At 41.4% G+C, this 19,523-nt stretch overlaps 1 protein-coding gene across 2 annotated transcripts; it reads right to left on the minus strand.

Annotated features, from left to right (window-relative positions):
* Window positions 1-49: 49 nt before the first annotated feature.
* On the minus strand, window positions 50-18,251 carry rasgrf1 (Ras protein specific guanine nucleotide releasing factor 1). 2 transcript variants are annotated; one of them, XM_062461623.1, is made up of 27 exons: window positions 17,738-18,251; window positions 14,312-14,418; window positions 13,880-14,027; window positions 13,021-13,113; window positions 12,607-12,860; window positions 12,247-12,326; window positions 11,923-12,116; window positions 11,305-11,414; window positions 11,020-11,138; window positions 8,951-9,111; window positions 8,663-8,726; window positions 8,331-8,473; window positions 8,134-8,216; window positions 7,709-7,957; window positions 6,354-6,715; window positions 6,056-6,175; window positions 4,678-4,848; window positions 4,044-4,150; window positions 3,647-3,759; window positions 3,464-3,524; window positions 3,183-3,286; window positions 2,975-3,059; window positions 2,502-2,699; window positions 2,337-2,416; window positions 2,121-2,238; window positions 1,955-2,023; window positions 50-1,210 (listed from the first exon to the last, which is right to left on the minus strand). In XM_062461623.1, exons 1-27 carry the CDS (start codon window positions 18,125-18,127, stop codon window positions 1,160-1,162), a joined length of 3,834 nt encoding a protein of 1,277 aa, XP_062317607.1. In that variant the 5' UTR covers window positions 18,128-18,251; the 3' UTR covers window positions 50-1,159. The 2 variants fall into 2 exon arrangements, with proteins under 2 accessions (XP_062317607.1, XP_062317606.1); XM_062461622.1 differs by having other exon boundaries at window positions 50-1,801.
* Window positions 18,252-19,523: the final 1,272 nt, after the last annotated feature.

Here is a 19,523-nt window from a genome sequence, read left to right on the forward strand (position 1 = left end):
TGAGACAACAATACCCCTGAGATAGAACATATTTATTAACAAGAGGTAATCAGGAAACATACATTTTTATTTATTATTATTTTATTATTATTATTATTATTTTTTTTTACAAAATTGGAAATATTACTTAAGCCTTTGAAATAAACATAAGGGTTGAAATATAATTCTCATACCACTGGATATTGCTAACAGCAAAACGTTTGTATACTATCATTTATATGTGCACATATTGTGTATACAGAATGAAGCATATATTGTATTTTAGTATTCTTACACCCACACAGTGTTGCATGCCTGCCACATGAGCTTTAGAGGTTTTTAGACTGAACATGAAAAAAAAATGCATACAAATATTCACAGAATAAGCACTACAATACTATATTCCTGCTATAAAACTGACTATAGACAGGATTACAGTATCAATGCTAAACACATGGATAAACTTCTAAATCATCTTTGGAATTTGTCCCTTTTTGTTGCATTGTGTATTTGTATTTTAAACACAATGCATTTCTAAGGTGTACATTATTCCAGATTAAGAAATATGTTGGGATGCATATACAAATGTACAGCACATACAGTATCAACTAGGTGAAGTAACAGCAAAGTAAAAAATAGGTCCCCATGTTCTTATTAAGTGTATTCGTCCTCCCTTATACTACAAAAATACCTTTGGTGTGCTGCAGGCGGAGCTCATTCATTTTTAAACAACAATGCATTGAAAAGAGTGATAAACTGTCACGTTCCACAATCACTGGAACAGAAAAAAGGACACAGATTGCCTTTTAATTACATAATAGCAGAACAACTTTGTACTTTATGAATATCACCAAACCTGGAAAATAAATACATATGAGTGATTTATTTTTCTTTGTGTGTTCTCAATTTACTTTGAAATCAAAGCAAAAGAACATCTTCTTGTGTAAATGTAAATGAATCATTACCATGCATGCTCTAAGAAAAGCAGCAAATATTCGTCCTTAACCACTGTCACACTGGAAGTACCCTTGTATTTTAAATATAATATGATATTATTACTGGGATATTACAATATTACATGGTATTACATTAATGAGAGCATATCCTATGAAATATTGGTTTACTGGTTTTGCACAGTAGAGGTTTGGATGTCTGAAATGTCATAAAAAATGTTCATCATCTACAAAATTGCATTATTCCACAGCCAGGGACTTCGCATGTGGGTCACAACCTGTGAAGACAACTCATGTCTTTGTGGATATCAAAAAAGTTCTGTGTTCAGGTGTACCAGGTTTGACTGGAAACCATGACTGGACAAGCTATATACATTCTTAGTTGAGATAATAATTGTCAGTGATCTTTTACCTGGTTTGATATTAATCGGTGTTACAATGCTACATAAGAGGCACACCCCACCCTTATGTGTGTTCACAGAGTTCAAAGTCTATAGTATGAAAAAATGCAGATCAACGTAACTGATCACAAAAACGCACTACTGTAAAATACTTTTATGCTCGCAGTCATAATAGAAGCCTAATAAAATGGTCTGGAGGAAAATAGTATATTCCAAAATATAAGACAAATACATTTTCTTGGTTACCACTAAAAAATAAATATACAAATAAGTGCAAAATATGTAAGTCATGACATAAACAGTTCTGTATTGATTGTACATGATAGGAATTTATAGTTTATTTAAGAAGTTGACTTTGGGACACTGTCATTCTCATTAGTTGGGCACTTTGGGCTCAATTCTTAGAGAGGCTTCATACAGGCTTTCTTCATCCAGAACAGAGCTGTTATCCAGTAAATACTGTGCTGCCTAAACATGGACAGATGGACACTTTTAGCAAATTCCCAATAAGAGTTATCTCTTCCAAAGCACCTAATTCACTGGCCTTTCTCAGTTTCTCTGTGTCTAAATTATGAATGTGAATGCACATTGTATCTGTCATGAAAAACATTAAATGTGTACCTTTGGCTGATGATCGATCTTGTATGCTGTTTGCTGAAACTGTCTTATTTCTCTGATGATATGAGAAATCTGTAGTGATTGAGAGAAAGAGAGAGAGAGAATCACCATATTTCCAAAAACAAGAACACACAGCATCATATTCTGCTTGACTGAAGAGAAAGCATACCATCCTCATCTTGGAAAAGTTCACCAAGTTGTCTTCGGTGTAATTGGGTGTGCCCTCCTCAATGAAGGCCAAGTCAGTGAGGTACATCCCCAGGTATGGCACACACGGAGGGTCACAACTGGCAGCGGGGACACAAAAAGGCAGTCAGTAACAACCAGCTAAAAGTATTCTTCTAAGGTGTTAGTTAACCTACATCAGCCACCTTGAAACACTCACTTTTTCAAAGCCTCCCTCAGATTTTTGAACCTCCCTTCTGATGAAACCAGCTTCTGTAGTTTGTCAATCACCGTCTTAGTCTAGTGAATAGATTGTGACATTTTAGAAGAAAATTATGCTTTTACTTTTGGCATGATTAATACTACAGAAACATGTGGGCCCCACCTGCTTCGACACCTTGAGCCAAGTCTTCTTGAGACGGAACACAGAACTACGGTTGAGGGAGGAGGTGATTTCTAGCACGGCGTTGTAGTTATGGAGACAGCGGCAGATGTCTGCTACCGCCACCCACTTCTCCATCACCGCGACCCGAGTATTCACATCTTCACAGCGCAGGATCTCTGTAGCTATGAGGTTGCTGATCTGTCTCAGAGAAGATGACAGGTGGGCTATACTGACTAAGCATCAGCTAAGAGCAAATCAGGAATGTAGGTTTAGCTTGAAATATGGGAGGCAAGGTTGGGGAGGGGGTAAAATACAACCCTTTCCCTCTATGATCACATACTAGGATTTTAAAAGGGAAGGGGTCAAATAACAAAGGTGAGAGTGAGACATCTCCCTCCCTGTAACTAGGGATATATAGAATGAGAGGCTATGGGTTGGATGTTGTTAGATGAGGATGGTTGGTTGATACCTACATCGTTGAAGTGCTTTGTTGTTTTCATTATGTAAGGTGTTTTCTCATTTTTGTTGTTCTTCATCCAGCCTTGACCGAAGAACTCTCTGGAAAGTTCCAAAATCAGGCAAACTCTCAACAGACAGTTTCTCTCCCCTAATAAGTACAGCAGGGACAATCCTTCTGGTATAGTACTGTCTGAGAGTACAGTTAACAGGCATTTCACTCACTCATAAGGGATGACCTTGAACACCAGATGGTCCAGCAGAGTGAGCTGCTCAGCTATCTCCAGGGCAGAATGGTTCTCAAACGGCTCTACCGTGCCTCCCTGAGCCTGACACACCAAACCACACATACCGTAACTGTAAACATCTCACCACAGATGTGGGATATGCCAAATAACTTTCTAGTTGATTTTCTAGATCCTTTCAAATGGGTATAAAGAATGTAAACAGTGGGTTCACAGCCTCAATGTACCTAAAAGATGCCAAGTAAGGGTTGTCACACTCACCAACTGTATCACCTCCTCTAGGCTGATCTGATTGTCACCAGGGTCATCTTGCGTGAGTGTTCTGCCAGGCAATGTAAAGACACTGTCAACTACTGTGCTGCAGAGGAGGTCTACTTTTTGAGTTGAGCTGAACTGTGTTTACATGTATTCTTACTCTGTAGGATGGTACTGTAATGTGGGTACCTGATGATGTTGGCGGCAGCTTTTCTCTCCTGGGTCAATAGCTCAGGATCATGCATCACTTCCTCCAGGAAAGCAATGACCTTTGACCTCAGTTCATTGTTACTCTCAAAGTCCTGGAGGCACACAGAAATTCCACCGAAGACATGAGTGGCATGTGGTACAACAATCTAGACATTGCATCCTTCCAAGGAGGTAGTTAAGTGATAGTAGCAAAGGTGTAAAAGTTATACCTTTTTGTGCTGGAAAAAAATCATTTGAAAGTGATCCCAACAATATCATTCTGCTATATAGCTGTCGTTATCGTTGTGGTGTGGACTCAACAATTCTTTAAACTATATATCCACATAGTTTATTTCTCGTCATCGTCTTTGGTGTGAACGGGCCTTAAGAGTTATACCTGTGAGTGCTTGGACACCCAGTGCCTCAGAACATTGAGGACTCTGTTGGTTGCTGCTCTCCTGATGACAAACTCTTTGTCCCCATTTCTCTGGTCTGTTGGGAACCCTGCAGAAACCGAATTCAACCATCCAAAATGAGTTGCACCATACAATGATAATTTATCAAATTATATTTGGAAAGAATATAATTCCCTTTGAATGCAGATGAGGTGAATGTCTGTTTGTTCCCCTACTGTATGGTAGCTGTTGAGAATAACTTAAGAATTTTATCCACAACAAATCCAGGGCTTTCAAGTCTCACACATTTTCCGCAAGACTCGCGCATTTCAGCCATTTCTCAAACTCTCACGCATCACCTTGTATTTCTCACACATTTCTCACGTTGAGAAGTAAGGGATAACTTGTCCCGCTATATACAATTCATGGACGAGGCGCCCCCCCCCCCTCCAGTCGACCGGTATGGTGATCTCACGCAAAACTTTTGTTAAAACTTGAGAGCCCTGCAGATCTTAAATTTAAAAAAATTCACATCTCAGTGTAGGACTGGGCTTGACCAGTGTCCATGCAGAGCCTTAGAGCTGTGGTGTCTGTTTGCTAAAAGTCTACAGTTGGACGATCCTTCAGAACTTGTACCTGAACTGGCCAGGGACATGCGTCTGTACTTCTCCTTGGTAGGGGTGCCCTCATTGGCTCCTGCAGTGGCGATGGCAAAGGCGGAGGCTGCAGACAGGGCACTGCGGCTGTTGTCCAGCTCCCGATTGGATGACATCACCATGCCATTGTTGTATGAGAAAAGTGAGAACTCTACAGGGAGACACAGTCCCAAAGTGTTACACTAGGTTCATGTCAATGGGTCGATACAAGGGGTTTACAGTGTGAAAGAAAGGAAGGAGGAAACGAAAATAGAGATGCTTCCCTTTTTGCAAAGGTCTAATTTAACAACTGTTTCCTCAGTCAGTCTATGCAAATGTTGTGTTGTTTTTCATGGGCCTGCTTCAAGTCACTCCAATGGTAGCAGGTACAAAGGCAGATTATCTGATCCATTCAAAGAGATCAAAGACAACGTTCAAAATACTTTGCTGCATGTGAATGAAGTTTTATGTCAGATTCTATAAGCCTATATGTCACTCTAATTAATTGTGTGGGTATCTAGGCTTTGTTTCCCTATCTGATGCGTCCAGCAGGGGGTAGTAGCTTCCCACTAAAACACTATTCCAGAAAATATGAAGACCCTACATGTGGCTTTGATCTTCAAGATGTGTATGTTATATACATCAATATAAGAATAATGGGGCCATCAACTGATTCTCTACCGCCCCATTGAAAATGCTGACAACCTAGAGATATTACATGTTGAAAAACGTCAGTATACAAACAATTAAAATCACATATGATTTTTGGAAGACTGAATTATTTAATAAAGCAAAAAGCATTATATGCAGTCTATGAGATTATAAATGCTGTCTTTGGAGACATTACAGCTCACATAAGAAGCTCCAAAGACTTGATGAAACAACGTTGTCACTGGGGGCGGAAAAGGAAATTGCACTCATACTGTAGTTGCTATGGCACAAGTTTCCTTAACACCTACTCACACCTTGCTTTGGCTTCCCCAGCATGTTAATTCTCCAATTTACACCTGTATTCATGTATATTTTCCACAGTATAAGCCTATTTGAAACAAATACTTCCTGGAGTATGCAATTTAAAATGACATTGGCACTACAACATAATGTCATCATGTGTGTACGTACATACATAGTAATAAATACATACAAATTAATACAAATACAAATTAAGCCATACAGCATGTAATAGATTGCAGGGCAATATAGGTATTGTAGAGCAGTCTTCAGAACTCAGATTAGGAGAGACTGAAAAGAGTATCATTGATAAATACAGTGCATGTTTTGTCTTAGAAAAGGGATGCAGATGGGTAGCCAGCATATTGTTCCGGAATCTGACAATAAAATGACTATGAATCATGACGACGCAGTGGGACACAATGTACCTGAAGAGTTTTTGCATTTGACATTTTTTGGGGTGGTTGGTGACTTGATGGGAGAGGTTTCCGGATCTGCGTCATCATTCTGGTTTTGGTCATTGTCACTCTCCTCGCGCACTGAGAGATCTACCAGGGCACAAAGGTCAGTTAGCGTAACATTTAGAACACTGGTGCAAACCTGAGGCCTCCATGGCAAAGAAACAATTTGGAGCTTTTTTTTGTTTACATTTTGGACTTTATGTCAGCGCTTGGTCAGAGGTTTGCATGTTTACTTCCCATGTCCATCTATCAACAGCTGACATACCTGAGGTCTCCTCGGTCTTGTCTGCCTGGCCCTCTCCTTCGTCAGGGATCTTGCTGGTGACGGGGCTTGTGACATAGAGCTTGTTGATGTCTAGGGTGGTCTTACTGAAGGGGGACATGGAGGAGTACATGCTTGCATAGCCGTTTGAGGAGCAGCTGAGGGCTGCCAGGTCCAGGGCCTTTCCACCGGTGATGATGGGGATGTTGAGGGAGAGCTTGCGCCGGCGGTTGGGCGACGCTGACGAGGTCTTGGCGAGGGCGAGGGGAGGGGGGGAGAACTTACGGCTGGCCCTGGGGGACTTGGGGGGCTCTCCATACAGGAGTTTGTTATTCTGACTGCTGGCGAAGAACAACTCCAGAGACCTGCAACAGAGGTAGACAAACACATTTCAATGTATTCGTCGTCGGAGACATCTAGATAAGACGCTGTGTGTTCACAGCCCGTCTTGTGTTTTCTTGATATGACAGACTATAATGTTGTGGTAAATCTCTCCCACTCAGTGCCACCCTCCTGGCAAACTCACGCCTTCCCATATATAGCCCAGCAAGTGACAACACAGCACGTAGCCTTGCTGCTGACACAAGCAGCCGCATGAAGGTGGCCTACAGAGACATGACAGGCTCTACAGGAGAGTGTGCTGCAAGGCTTAGGCATGGGGAGTTCCCCCTGATCTGAGCCTTGGACCTGGGCTCTCTCTTCTCGCCTGGAGAGGTGGTTGTGGTGGTCAGGTCCACAGTAATATGTCGCACAGCATCAATATTTCATCCTATAGATTGTCCACGGATGAGGGAAAGAGAGGGTCCTGCGGCATGGAGACCCGTTGCTAAGGTGACACCAACAGTGCCCTGTTGATACGCTCAGAGACAGGAGGGAGAGTCTGGGCCCAATTACTGCCTCCTCCCATGGAAAACACACCAAGCTGACATACACACTGACGTGACCTCTGCACAATTCTCCTCACCTCACCTCACCTTTACTGTCTTTCCCCCCACTCGCTCCCTCTCACTCTCTCTCTCACTCTTTTGCACACACACACACCCACACACACACACACACACAGTCCCAGTGAATGGTGGATGCTGTGGGCTGTGAAAGCGAAGCTGGGAGGGTATCAGCAGTAGACAAGAGCAGAACCAACCAGCAGGAGGCTAAAGGCTGTGAGGCCTGTCAGGGGCTGTTAGCATCAGCCACACAGTAACTAGCTACATCCCTCACTGCGTGGCAGAGGACAATGCTCATGACAATAGTTTTACACCCCATAAACAGCTAGAGCTACAACGTCTGAAAATATATATGAAAAGGATCTCCATAGATCTAGTAAAAGAGCCCCGGTTGGGCGGCTGGAGTGTGCTGACCGTGCTGGGATGGCGCTGATGGGCTTGCGGTAGATGGTGATGAGTTTGTCCAGCACCACGTCAGCGCCGGTGAACACGCGGTAGGAGTGCAGGAAGGTGTTGAGGAAGTCGATGGAGAGGAAGCGCAGGTCTGTCAGCCTCTCCAGCAGGCGTTCCACGCTGGCGTAGCGAATCTGCAGCACCTTGCAGGAGTTCATCATCTTACTGAAGCGGATGTCCACGTCGTCACAGTACAGGCTGGTGTCTGACCTGCGCAAAAACAAACAAAAAACAAAACGACCTAGATCTGTTAGAAGGAGAAGCGCGCTGTTGCCAGATGTCTAGGCACACATAAGGCCACATACACAAACACGTACCCCTGCACACACACACACTCACCCACACACACATTACATACATCCAAATCACACAAATGTCATACTCACTTTATCATCTGTGGAACAGTGACTTTGGAGTTCTCCTCAAAGGCATTCATCATTAGCCCGTTGCAGCGAATGTTGTCAATGCACTACGTACAAGACACAGGTACAGAGGGTTAGGGAGTTTTCAGCCTGGCCAGTGCTGTAGACTTCCAGGTCCTAAATCTCACTGCTAAATATGAGATAGAGGCAGTCAGACATACCTGGCTGATGTCACTGGTCCAGGCAGATTTCTCCTGCCTTGAGGAGGCCACCAAGATGACTGTAAAAGACTGGCTGTCTTTGGGCTCCACCACCACCTTGAAGTCAAGGTGCTCCATGTCCTGACCATTCTTGTCTGACTTGGCTGTCAAGGGTAGAAAAAACACAAAGGCACAAACATACAATTTATCCGATTCAATCAGAGTCAGACTGCACTTGAAGAAATCTAGCTGCAATATCTGTATGTTAGATTAGGGGTCATATATTATGCAGTAGTCACACACATATTTCAGTGACCTACTGTATTCCAATAACGAATCAACAAGGTACTTACCCTCATCATCTGTCCCCTCAGGGTCCTCCATGAGAGTGCAGTCAATAAGAGAGACCACTCCATTCTGAGAAGAACGTAGAGTACACTTTAGCCGGGAATGTACTCAATAGAATAGCATAAAACTGGAATAACTACAGTGAAAAGTGGTCCCAGCAATTGATAAAACAAACATTTCTGACACTTTCATCCCCTGAGAATGAATCCATTAACCATAGCTCTGGGGATTCCAGTTAGCTTATCTAAGTGTTGAAAAGAACCTCTGTAGTTAGCCCAGCAGCTCAGGCCCACCTTGGTGAGGTGCAACTTTCCCCCGGAGCCTCTAGTGCAGATGATTAAATGCTTGGAGAAGAGGAAGCACTGCCTCTCCCCCTCTTTCTTCAGAGACAGAGAGCCGAGTCGCCCACGGGTGATCTTACCCTTCTCACTCATAGGTACCTGGATGAGAGATCCTGCAAGAAAGGAGGGAAAAGTAGCAGAGTGAGGGGGGTGGGGTGGAGGTTTAGAAGAGATTTAACGGAGACATGAATGAGTCTTGGACAGGTATGCAGAGTAAGAGGTGCAGTGTGAGATCAGGCCCGTAACGGAAACACATGATGCCCCCGCAGAATAAGCCTGAGAGGCCCCCCCACCACATATGTAACGGATAATGTAATACAAATACCGACGGGACGAACAGGACCCCGACGCGATCAACTGAACTTTTTGGAACATTCTGAAGAGCCGTGTAATAAATGCAAGATATCAAAACTCAAGCTTGTCTTGTGAGGGAAATGTATTCAATAAGAAAAAAACGCTCAAACCGTTTGAGCGTTTTTTTCTTATACACATGTGCGCGTCTTTTAGCAAATCTGTGTGCAAAGTCTTTTACCACACTCTTTACATCTAAACTGCGCGCACATTCATTTTCTATGCTAAGGATGGCCAGACCTGACAGCCTCTCTTGTGACATGGAGCTTCTGAGATATGTTTTGATCAGTTTCAGCTTGGAAAATGACCTTTCAGCGCTTGCGACAGTCACGGGTATTGTCAGAAATAATTTGATGGCCGTGGCTACATCAGGCACACTTGATAGGTTGGAGTTGTGTTTTATTATTAGCGTGTTCGCTAAATCCTAAATGGAGCCATTTTTTGTCGTGTGAATCTTGTAGAAAGCAATGACTGTACGTTTTACACGATCATAATATGTATATAACTGAAATACAATGACTTATTGTAACTTTGATTATGTTTTTTGTATGTTTAAATAGTCAAACGCAATCGCTGCAACTGCACGATACTACTGTCGCATAGCGTTACGTTATCATGTTTGCTAATAATGTCAGTTATGTAATATATTTTATAATTAAGCACTTTTTCTACTTTCTCTTTTTTTTGTAGTTTCACTCCATTTCAATGTTTTCAGCTTGATAGGAAGTCAATAAAGGAGCAAGGCTAATTTTCCTGGCTCTTGGAAAGGAGGCTCTGTTAACGCTAGGAAGCACAACACAGACAGAGCAGTACAGCTGTCAAAGTATAGGCTAACGTTAGCTACGTGGTACAGTAATGTTAGCTATAGCAAACAGTACAATACCTGTCTCTTCTGGCAGATGAGTGCATCCTTCACCGGCTGGTCGAAAAAGAAATTTGTAATTTTGGGAAGTTTGGCATTTAATTCAGAAATTTTCTGTTTTGAATGCCGCTTTTGGGCACCGCTTTTAAATGTGCGTTTCATTTTTCCTACGCTAAGCTACAGTTAGCTACCTATTTGCAGCGGGCTCGCCGGTCTGTGTGACCATCTGACCTACTTCGTCATGTCACTTACCTAGCTAACAAAGAAAGCACAATTAAATATACTTTCCTTTATTTTTATATCAACTCTGGAAACACAGACAAGACAATAAGACATCCCATGTAATTCAAATTGGATAATTTTTTTAAAAAAAAAGGCCCCCCATCCCTGCGAGGCCCCCCCGCGGTGCGGGGGCTGCGGGGGTAATCTTTACGGGCCTGTGTGAGATTCAATTACTTCAAATATCGAAATGTCTGTCAAAGCCGTGGGGGGACGAGTGACATTTCCAATCCCTGACTCATCGTGGAGTCGCCTTGTAAGAGTCTAATTACACTTGGAAATTACAGAGTCAGCCCACTTTGAGTACATGCTGTTCTTTAGAGGCAAACAGGATTAAATAGCCCAACCCTTCGGTTAAGTATTTCCTCGTGGTGTTTCAGAGAAGGTTTGAAGTTGTGGAGACAGTAGGATCTGGCGGTGTGACAGGTGAGAGGTGGCAAATCCACCAATGTAATCCTACCCTTACCTAAAATCTGGGGCTGCTTTGAGGAGAGCCTCCCTGAGGTCGGAGACCACATTGATGGCTTACCTTGTCTCACAAACGTCTGGCTGGTGTCAAGGAGAATTTCACAACCCTCTACGATCATCCGCTCAATTGCCAGGTTCTTCCTGATGTTTTCTGTCTCGCTCACCTCATCATGCATTATTCTAGACAGGTGAAAAAAGGTTGTTTTTAAGGAGTGTATTTCAAAGATAATTTTTTATAGATTGATGCGTTTTGGATGTTGCAGTGCATGCCTACCATTCCAAACTTGCTCAACTGATATGTCTTATACTGTATATTGCATTCATGTGAACATGGCTGGGCTGATACCTGGATAGTTCCTCCAGCTTTGATTTGGCATAATTCAGACTGTTTCTCTCCACATGCTCATGGGGCGTATGGGCCAGAAGCTCATGGAGAGTCAGGATATAACGGGGGATCTAGAGTCACAGGGAATGAGTACAGACAGGTAAGTCAAATATTGTACAATAATATACATACGTGATAATCAAGCTTGCAAGCTTTCAAGCTTTTCAGAGACCCATAAAAACACACAAAGACACAAGAATACAGACACAGTACATACATACAATATACACACATACAAAGAAGCATATCAGTGGGGAGTTCTTCACATTTACAGTCATCAGCAAAAATTTATAACCAACACAGCAGAGCCCAAAGAAGGCCCCGATGGAGCCGACTGTGTTAAAACTGCATTGCTTGCCATAAAAGAGCCATTATGAAATCCTGTGCTTCACAAACAACCACTTTATGTGGTTATGGAAAACACTACAGGGATGTTCTGAGCAAAAGGCATGTGAGACAAATGGCTGCTGTGTTGCTAATCATCGAAGGAGCCTCATGTCTGTGCTGGGTGGTTACAGCTAGCGTGAGAGATGGATGGCCAGCTAGTGAGACAGGCAACTACAAGCATAATGGGCCCACCTGGAACATAGGGTAGGTGAGAAAGGTCTCCAGGGTCCTCTCCTCACAGTCAGGCTTGGCTTCATACTGCTTCAGCAGTTTATCAAAGTCCCTGTTCTGTTTGCAGTGGGCCAGGATCTGAAGGCTGTACTGGTGGTTACGCACAAACTCCTGGTAGATGTTTAGCATGGGCAGCAGGATGTCAAACAGGTCAGCTGTTGAGAGAAGGGACAATACACAAACACAGATACCAGCCTAGTCAGATAACAGTTTGTTACGGTCTTGGAAAGAGCTGATAATAGTTGGGTATTTTCAGACATGTGAAGGAAACTCAAATATGCTTACCTAAAACTAACGTTGGCCAGCTTGCTATTCTTGCTTTTAGCCCCTGATAGAATATCTGATGCAGAAACATGATTGTTTCACTAAAATTAAAAAAGGAAACAATAATGAAAATGGAACAATTATCGAGTGCAATCGCAATCTGAATGATTCAACATGATGAGAAGAAAGATTAGATAGCAACAGAACATATATACAAAAAAACGATTAGAAGCTCACATTGCAAGCTGTGTTTATGAACAGTACAGTGCGTAGAGTGGTCAATAACAAAGTGAGCCCCCACCACTCTCCAGCCTCCATGAGAAAGAGACCATAGCGAGAGCCCAGAGAGAAGAGCAGAGTGTTCACAAACTGCCCACACACCTGTTAAGGAAGATACTGCTGACGTCATCATGGGTGATGGGAGGCTTCTTGGAGCTGGCGGCCATGCGCAGCGGCCGCAGGAAGTTGTTGACCAGGATGTGGAGCTGCTGGACGTACTCGGCCTCCGCCTCCAGCATGCTGAACACCACCTGGTTCCTCTTCCTCATGCTCTCAGCGTGTGGAGAGCGGATATAGTCCTGGATGATGGTCTTCCATTTCCTTCTGCAGATCCACCCTCGCAGGAAGCTCTGCACCTAGAGAGCCACAGGTATCAAAATGGTTGGGAGTTGCTGATTCATTTAATAGGGATTTTTATTTTGGGGAAAACACAAATTATGATTTGATTATGATATATATATGATATATATATTATAAATCAAGTTATATAATTCAAATGTACGTATTGGGTTTTACTTTTTTGATCTTCTGAATTTCCGAGTCGTTGTCTATGGGTGCTGCTGTAGGGCTGGACTGGACCTTCTCATTGTCTTTGAGTAGCCCATTAATCTGCCAGGGACACATCCACAGGATACTCATTCTCACACACTCACAAGAACCTCTCCAAACTTCCTTCTCACTTTCCAGCATGCTAACAAAGTGACTAAATCAAGCAGGATTATAGCTTGTCAGAGTTGACAGCAGAGCCATGTGTTGGTGGCAACAGTAACACTGTTCATTTGGCTAACATCTCCGAATCAGCACTTATTGGGTTTACTAGGGAAAATTGCTATGTGCAGAATCATCTTGTATGTTACAATAAACGTGTAGCACTGAAAGGCTGGGTGCTCCAATGAAGCGTCTGAAGCTAAGTGTCTCAATTTTCTTTGTATATACTGAAAGAGTTTATTATTTGGTTTTGTAGAAGGGGTAGGGGTGCAATATGTATAATAAAGACCTATTCATGCATATTCAGCACACTATTTAATTTCAAGCCTCACATTTGCACATTAAAGTGAATGACTTTTTGATGTGTAGAATACAGGAGGGAACATAGCTGTATTGGATGGGTTGTTTATGAGAGGCGATGCACCATGGAGCCCAATGGGCCAACAGATATCTACTTGAGAGACAGAAGGACACTCCTTTTCCCCCTCTCAATCACACTGTTCTTTGGCACAGGTAAGATTAATTAATATACACAAAGAAACACTGTCTTTTGCAATTTTGGTTCAATCAGAGATGACACAATCCTAGAAATACTATGCATTGTACTGAAAATACTCAATCCCTGTTGAGGTGAAAACATTAATACTGAAACATTTTAAAATATTACCTCTGATTTCAGGCGTTCCACTTCTATTTCTCCATCCTCTATCTGTTGTCGAAGTTGCTTAGCAACCGTTTTCTCTGTCTCAACAATCTGAAGTAAATGTAGGTACTTCTGCATGAGCGCCTCATGCTCAGTGGCCAAGTTCCTGTAACTGTGGACACATTCACAGACACAGCAGTCATGGACTTTAAAAGTATTGTACTCTGTATCAACCACAAAAGCACAATCCATGTAACCTGCATGAGCTCATGCATGATATTGTTAATGTCAAAGAACCATGTTTCATTTTGGAAACCGTTAATTCATCCTTGGGTTGAAGGTCTTTAACGTTCAACATATGTTGTTCAAATAAAAACAGGTCTCTATTAAAATGAGACAGCAAAATGTATCTGATATAAAGTGTTGAAGGCTGATGTTCAGCTACATGGTGGTTACCTTGCATGTGTTATTGCAGCCACCCATTCATCACAGTCCTTTACATCCTCTGTACGAAGCTCCAGGGCTTTCTGGTTCTCATGGGTGAAACTGACAGTGAAATAGTACTGAAACACAAAAATAACCGGGTAAAAAGCATAAACGAGTAACTCCTCATCATAAAAGAGTATCATTCACTGTTCATTTTTGTCAGTGTTCTAAATGAGAGCCTACATTTTGACTGCAAGAACAAAAAACTGGCTAAGTTTGGAACGTCAATGTCATTATTCAGAAACCACTTAATCATGTTCTTTAGAAATGTTAGCATCTTTTCCTTTTTTGCTCTCAAGACAGGGGAGTTAGAACCACAAAAAGCTTGGGAAACCCACATCTTCCTCACCCACTCAGGCGATCGATGAGGCGTGCTGAGGGAAGCCTCCCCCTGCCTAGCAAGGCTTTGGTTCCCATGAGGCAAGGAGGAGACTGGAGGCATGACCAATTACATAACTGTGCGCTACCTGTTACCTAGCAACTCGACTCAGTGCAAATGGATAGGCTCTTTGCGCTGGTCTCACTCCCCTTTACTGTAGATAAGCGTGTCAGTGTCTTCTCCGTGCTAAATTCCCCAATCAAAGTCACCCAACAGCTTTTTTTAATGTGATCAAACTTTGGGTAAAAAATTATACACATAAAAGCTTTTTTACATACTTTTATTACTAAAAAGTATAGAAATGTCAACAAAAACAAACCACTTCAATTTCTCTCACTTTTCAATGTACAAACATGTTAACATACTGTCTGAATAGCAATGATTTTAAATACTTGAAGCAAGAACCATCAAAAGAACATTCAAAAGACTCTAGCTAAAGACTCTTGTCTTTAGCTTGCAAATCCTCCATGTTTAACAGGTTCTAGCTGTGTAAACCTTCACCATAATTATAAATGTATGAATACCTCCATCTTCACATTCATTAGGTATTCATCTTTCCTTCAAAGAAAATCTATTCCTGCTAGCTGAGCGAGTTTGCTTGTCGCTGTTGAAGTTTCCCTTTATCAGCTTTTAAGAGCATGGAGGGTAAAGAGATGTTTAACACCCTGCTTCATGTTATGTTTACAGCTGAATCATGCACTTGGTGACAGACTCACACTTTTTCTTTAGTTTAAGAAACCTTATAGATATAACTCATCTATTTGTTTCATGCTACACTATTATGGAGTCCTGCAATTCTTTGTCAAGTGCCCTAAATGAACACCCCAAATCTACAACAGAGGAATGGTAAAACTATGTCATACATCCTCAAGAAAGTGCAAGAAGGCGTGAATATCCATGAACATGTACTCCTTGTGAATTAAGTTCCATTTAATGGCCTATGTTTTAGGTAAAAGAATAAGCGGCAAGTATACAGTAAAGTGTGTGAAGGATAAATACAATTTCTTATTGCTCTATCATGCCTTTTGTCTCTGAATGTCACAGATTCACTCAGTTATGTTTAAATCACATGAAAAAGAACACAGCAGAAAGACATCAGCCATTCATTCCTCCCTCACTGCTGACTGTGTCTATGAATAGAGCCATCTAAAGCCGTTGGATATACACTGTACCCCAAAGAGGGATGACTGTGCTTTCTATAAATGGGTTCTGACCACTCCCAGATAGACTGGTGCTCAGGACAAATTTAGCACAGATAGTTGGTTGGTTGGTTGCTTTAATAGAGGCACATCACAAAGCAGTTTTCCACAGTCACTGCGCCCAATCCTCATCATTCTTTTAGCTTCTAATGTGGGTTGCCATAGGAACCATGGGATAAAATACATTAGTATTTTTAAATTAGAGAGCATTTCTCAAGAAAATATATGTGCATTCTAAATCAGAATGGTTTAGACCCTAGTGGATCATCTGTGTTGAATTATACTGCAGAAGGCAGCTGTACAAAAAAGTATAGATGAGCAAAATTGAGGCATCCTAGAGGCAAAACATGGCCTACTGTTCAGAGTGACACAATTTCCTCTCTCAAGGCACTCAGAGTTCAAGTGTAATGCAGTACTATGCAATAAAATGAGGGATGCAACAATATACATTTACGATGTTTCTGATATGAGCGTTTTTTCATTCCTTTCTGGGAGAAACTGGTAGTGATAAACATTACCCCGTCCGAGGCACAGTGCTTTGTCAGCACAGGGGCAGCTGCTCACAGGAAAGACCTAGACTAGCTTTGGACTGCAGCCATTTTCAGACAAGGAGAGAGCCTGTGAAAAACTGTGGGCTGAGAATCAATCTCTATCTATTTTCTACCTGTCTAATCTCGACAAACCAATAGCTACCTGTAATTGAAATAACAGCATCACTGCAGCTGGTAGTCTAAAATTATAAAGGCAAAAGGTTAACGATCATGGAATGGCAGGCAGGTATACCCTAGCTACAGTAGTCAGTTTTAATCTATAGCTAATCTTGATCAATGGAATAAAACCTTTATATAGACAAGACTATCAACAAATTGTTTTGTTGATTTCAGATCATGTTGGTTAGACATAGCTTGATCCTATGACAATCTACTGATCCCTGTATTCCTTAGGGATTATTAAATCACCACTATTAATTGGGAATAATAGCCTACACTAACAAAAAACATGTACAAATCTGATTAAATTACCAATGAAAGCTTTATGTTGGATATTGACTTCACTGTTTGCGAAGAAAAACGCAGTTGCCAAGATATGACGCTATTAATATCAGAGTGAGAGTTAAATCGATGCTGTACGTCAAACAGTAGTTACTCCTGTTTCCCGCAAGATGGCGACTGTGTGAAGCGATCGTCTTATTTTGCGCATACAATTTTATTCAAGAATTTTATTCCAAAAGAGTGTAAACAATGACAACAAACTAGCTGACATATTTAGAATTAGATATCACTCTGAACATGCAAAACATTCAATTAATTGCAATGATTGTTCAAACATTCGAAAAATAATAGGATGATGCTAAGAAATAGCTATCTTAACCAGGAAAAGCTATGATATTTATTGCAATGTGCATCATTACACAAGCCAAAACATAGAATTCAATAAGGTGTTGAAAAGGGAGTCCTTAATTTAACACAAAAATTACATAACATATCTTATAGGCTATAGTAAAGCACTGAATATGAACATCATATGCGATCATTCAAATGGATGCATGAAGACAGTAAAAATAAGTCTGAAAAATGACACAACAGGGATGCACAACAATTCACAAGTGCAAGGTGTATAAAAGAGACTGTCAATAAATTGAATTATTTGCACTTCTGAACATATAGTGCAGCATCGATTCTTGCGCATTCCTCAACTATACATTTAATTTATAATTTACACTGTTCATTTGAAATTAATGAACAATGTAATGAACTTTGTATTTGTGTGTCCCTGCTCGTGTGTATGTGTGTGCGCGCGTACGTGTGTTTTTCTTACCTGCTTTTCTAAACACTCTTTGGCTGATAGTGAATATTTTGGTGACGGCGCCCTATCACATAAGCACCCCTCCAACAGGTATAATCCCGCGGGTCGAGAGCTTGACTCACTCTCAAAATAGAACAGCATATTTTGTAATATAGCAAACCACTTTGTGTGCCATTTTGTATTGTCAGAGCTCTTTTTGCTCAAACAGCCTCGCCTCGTGCCATCCTTCTTTGCCAAAAGACCAAGGAAGGTAACATGGCCATCATTGAGTCGTATTCCTTTCTGCATTTTGATCAGGAGACTTTGGTTGAAAAAAGGTAGCTGGTCCTTACATCCTTCTAAACCCCGTCCTAACAGAGAAGGACTTTTGCGGACCACCAGTAGCCCGCTCTGCCGACGCATTCACCGTATTGGCATGAAGTAAAAAAGAAGATAACATAACGAAGAATGCATGAGTGTCAACCCAGAGTCTGAAAAGATTGTTGTGGTTTCCAACAAGTCCACATTCGTTGAATAAAAACAGAGAAAGAAACTGTGTGCGAGGTGGTTCGTTCAATTTTCACATGACATCTTCAGAAAAAACAGTGAGCTCCGTGCTGAGCCAGGCAGGCAATGAATGTCACGTGGCATGTCCTTGGGAAAGCAAGGCAGATTTCAGGACCTTGGACAGGGAAATCGCAACAACCACAAAGCATCCTAGATGTAGCATCATCGTATGAACTTGTTTGCTACTCCACAGGTATGAAAGTAGCTGCATTCACGCCCTCCAGAAAAACAACATTCAACAATAAGCTATTTTGATCAGATTTACTGTTCAGCGACAACTTGTTTCTCAAATAATTGTAAGTGTAAATGTATCTCAGTTTTACTTATTTATTTCCAGGAGACAGCACAATTTTGGAAAAGTGCAGAAATTGGTCAATAAAATTGTCTCTTGGCAATAGAAATGTTTTGGGTGTTAGTCCCATTGCTTTTCCTTTCTACCTTGTGACATTTGGTGGTAGAGAGGGTTTAAGTGACAGAAAGCAGATGGATGAAGATGTAATGGTGACCTACATTGTTCTCCTGGGAATGAGATGGAGATTTCCCTTATGAAGTGGATAGCTCTCTATGCAGACTACACCCAATTTTACTGAACATTCTAAAGGCTTAAATGACAGTTTGATTTTTATTTAAACCTGAAATTGTATTTTCACATGTCTGTTAGTGTAGAGGTTAACGAACACAAATTTACACTTTTGAAGGATATGTGGTTTTGTTAAGTCAAAAAAAAATCATTGCTGAAATGTAATATAGAACTTTTCTTACTTGTCAGTGCAGGAGCTGGTTATGTGAAACACCAAGGTTGAATAGTATCTTGGTGTTTTTTATTGTCGGCAATAATCTGACAATGCCTTTATTGCACTGTCCATTCTATAAGAATAAAAATAAATGCATTAGCCTTCAATTCACACATAATGCAAAGATCAAGACGCATAAGCTGGGATCATGTTGTGTGTGCTGAGACTGGCCTCTCTCAGTGACTGTGCCTATGTCAATAGAAGAAACACATCTATCCTTTTGTAACATGGCTTTGCTAGGTAAACCAGTCCCTCTACCCAACCACTGTCAGGGCCTGTTTTCCCAGCCTAGTAATTTGCTGTATCAAGTTATCATATACATAGTTGTTCACTAATGCTTTTTTATCTCTTTGTCTGTCTCACAATCCGACAATCAACAAGGGTATATAAATATTGTACATTCTTTTATTCAATACAGTTCTTGGATGGGTTCATTAGTGTACAGGTAACCTTGTCTG

This window comes from Osmerus eperlanus, chromosome 5 (genome assembly GCF_963692335.1).
Source record: "Osmerus eperlanus chromosome 5, fOsmEpe2.1, whole genome shotgun sequence".
NCBI classification, from domain to species: Eukaryota; Metazoa; Chordata; class Actinopteri; order Osmeriformes; family Osmeridae; genus Osmerus; species Osmerus eperlanus.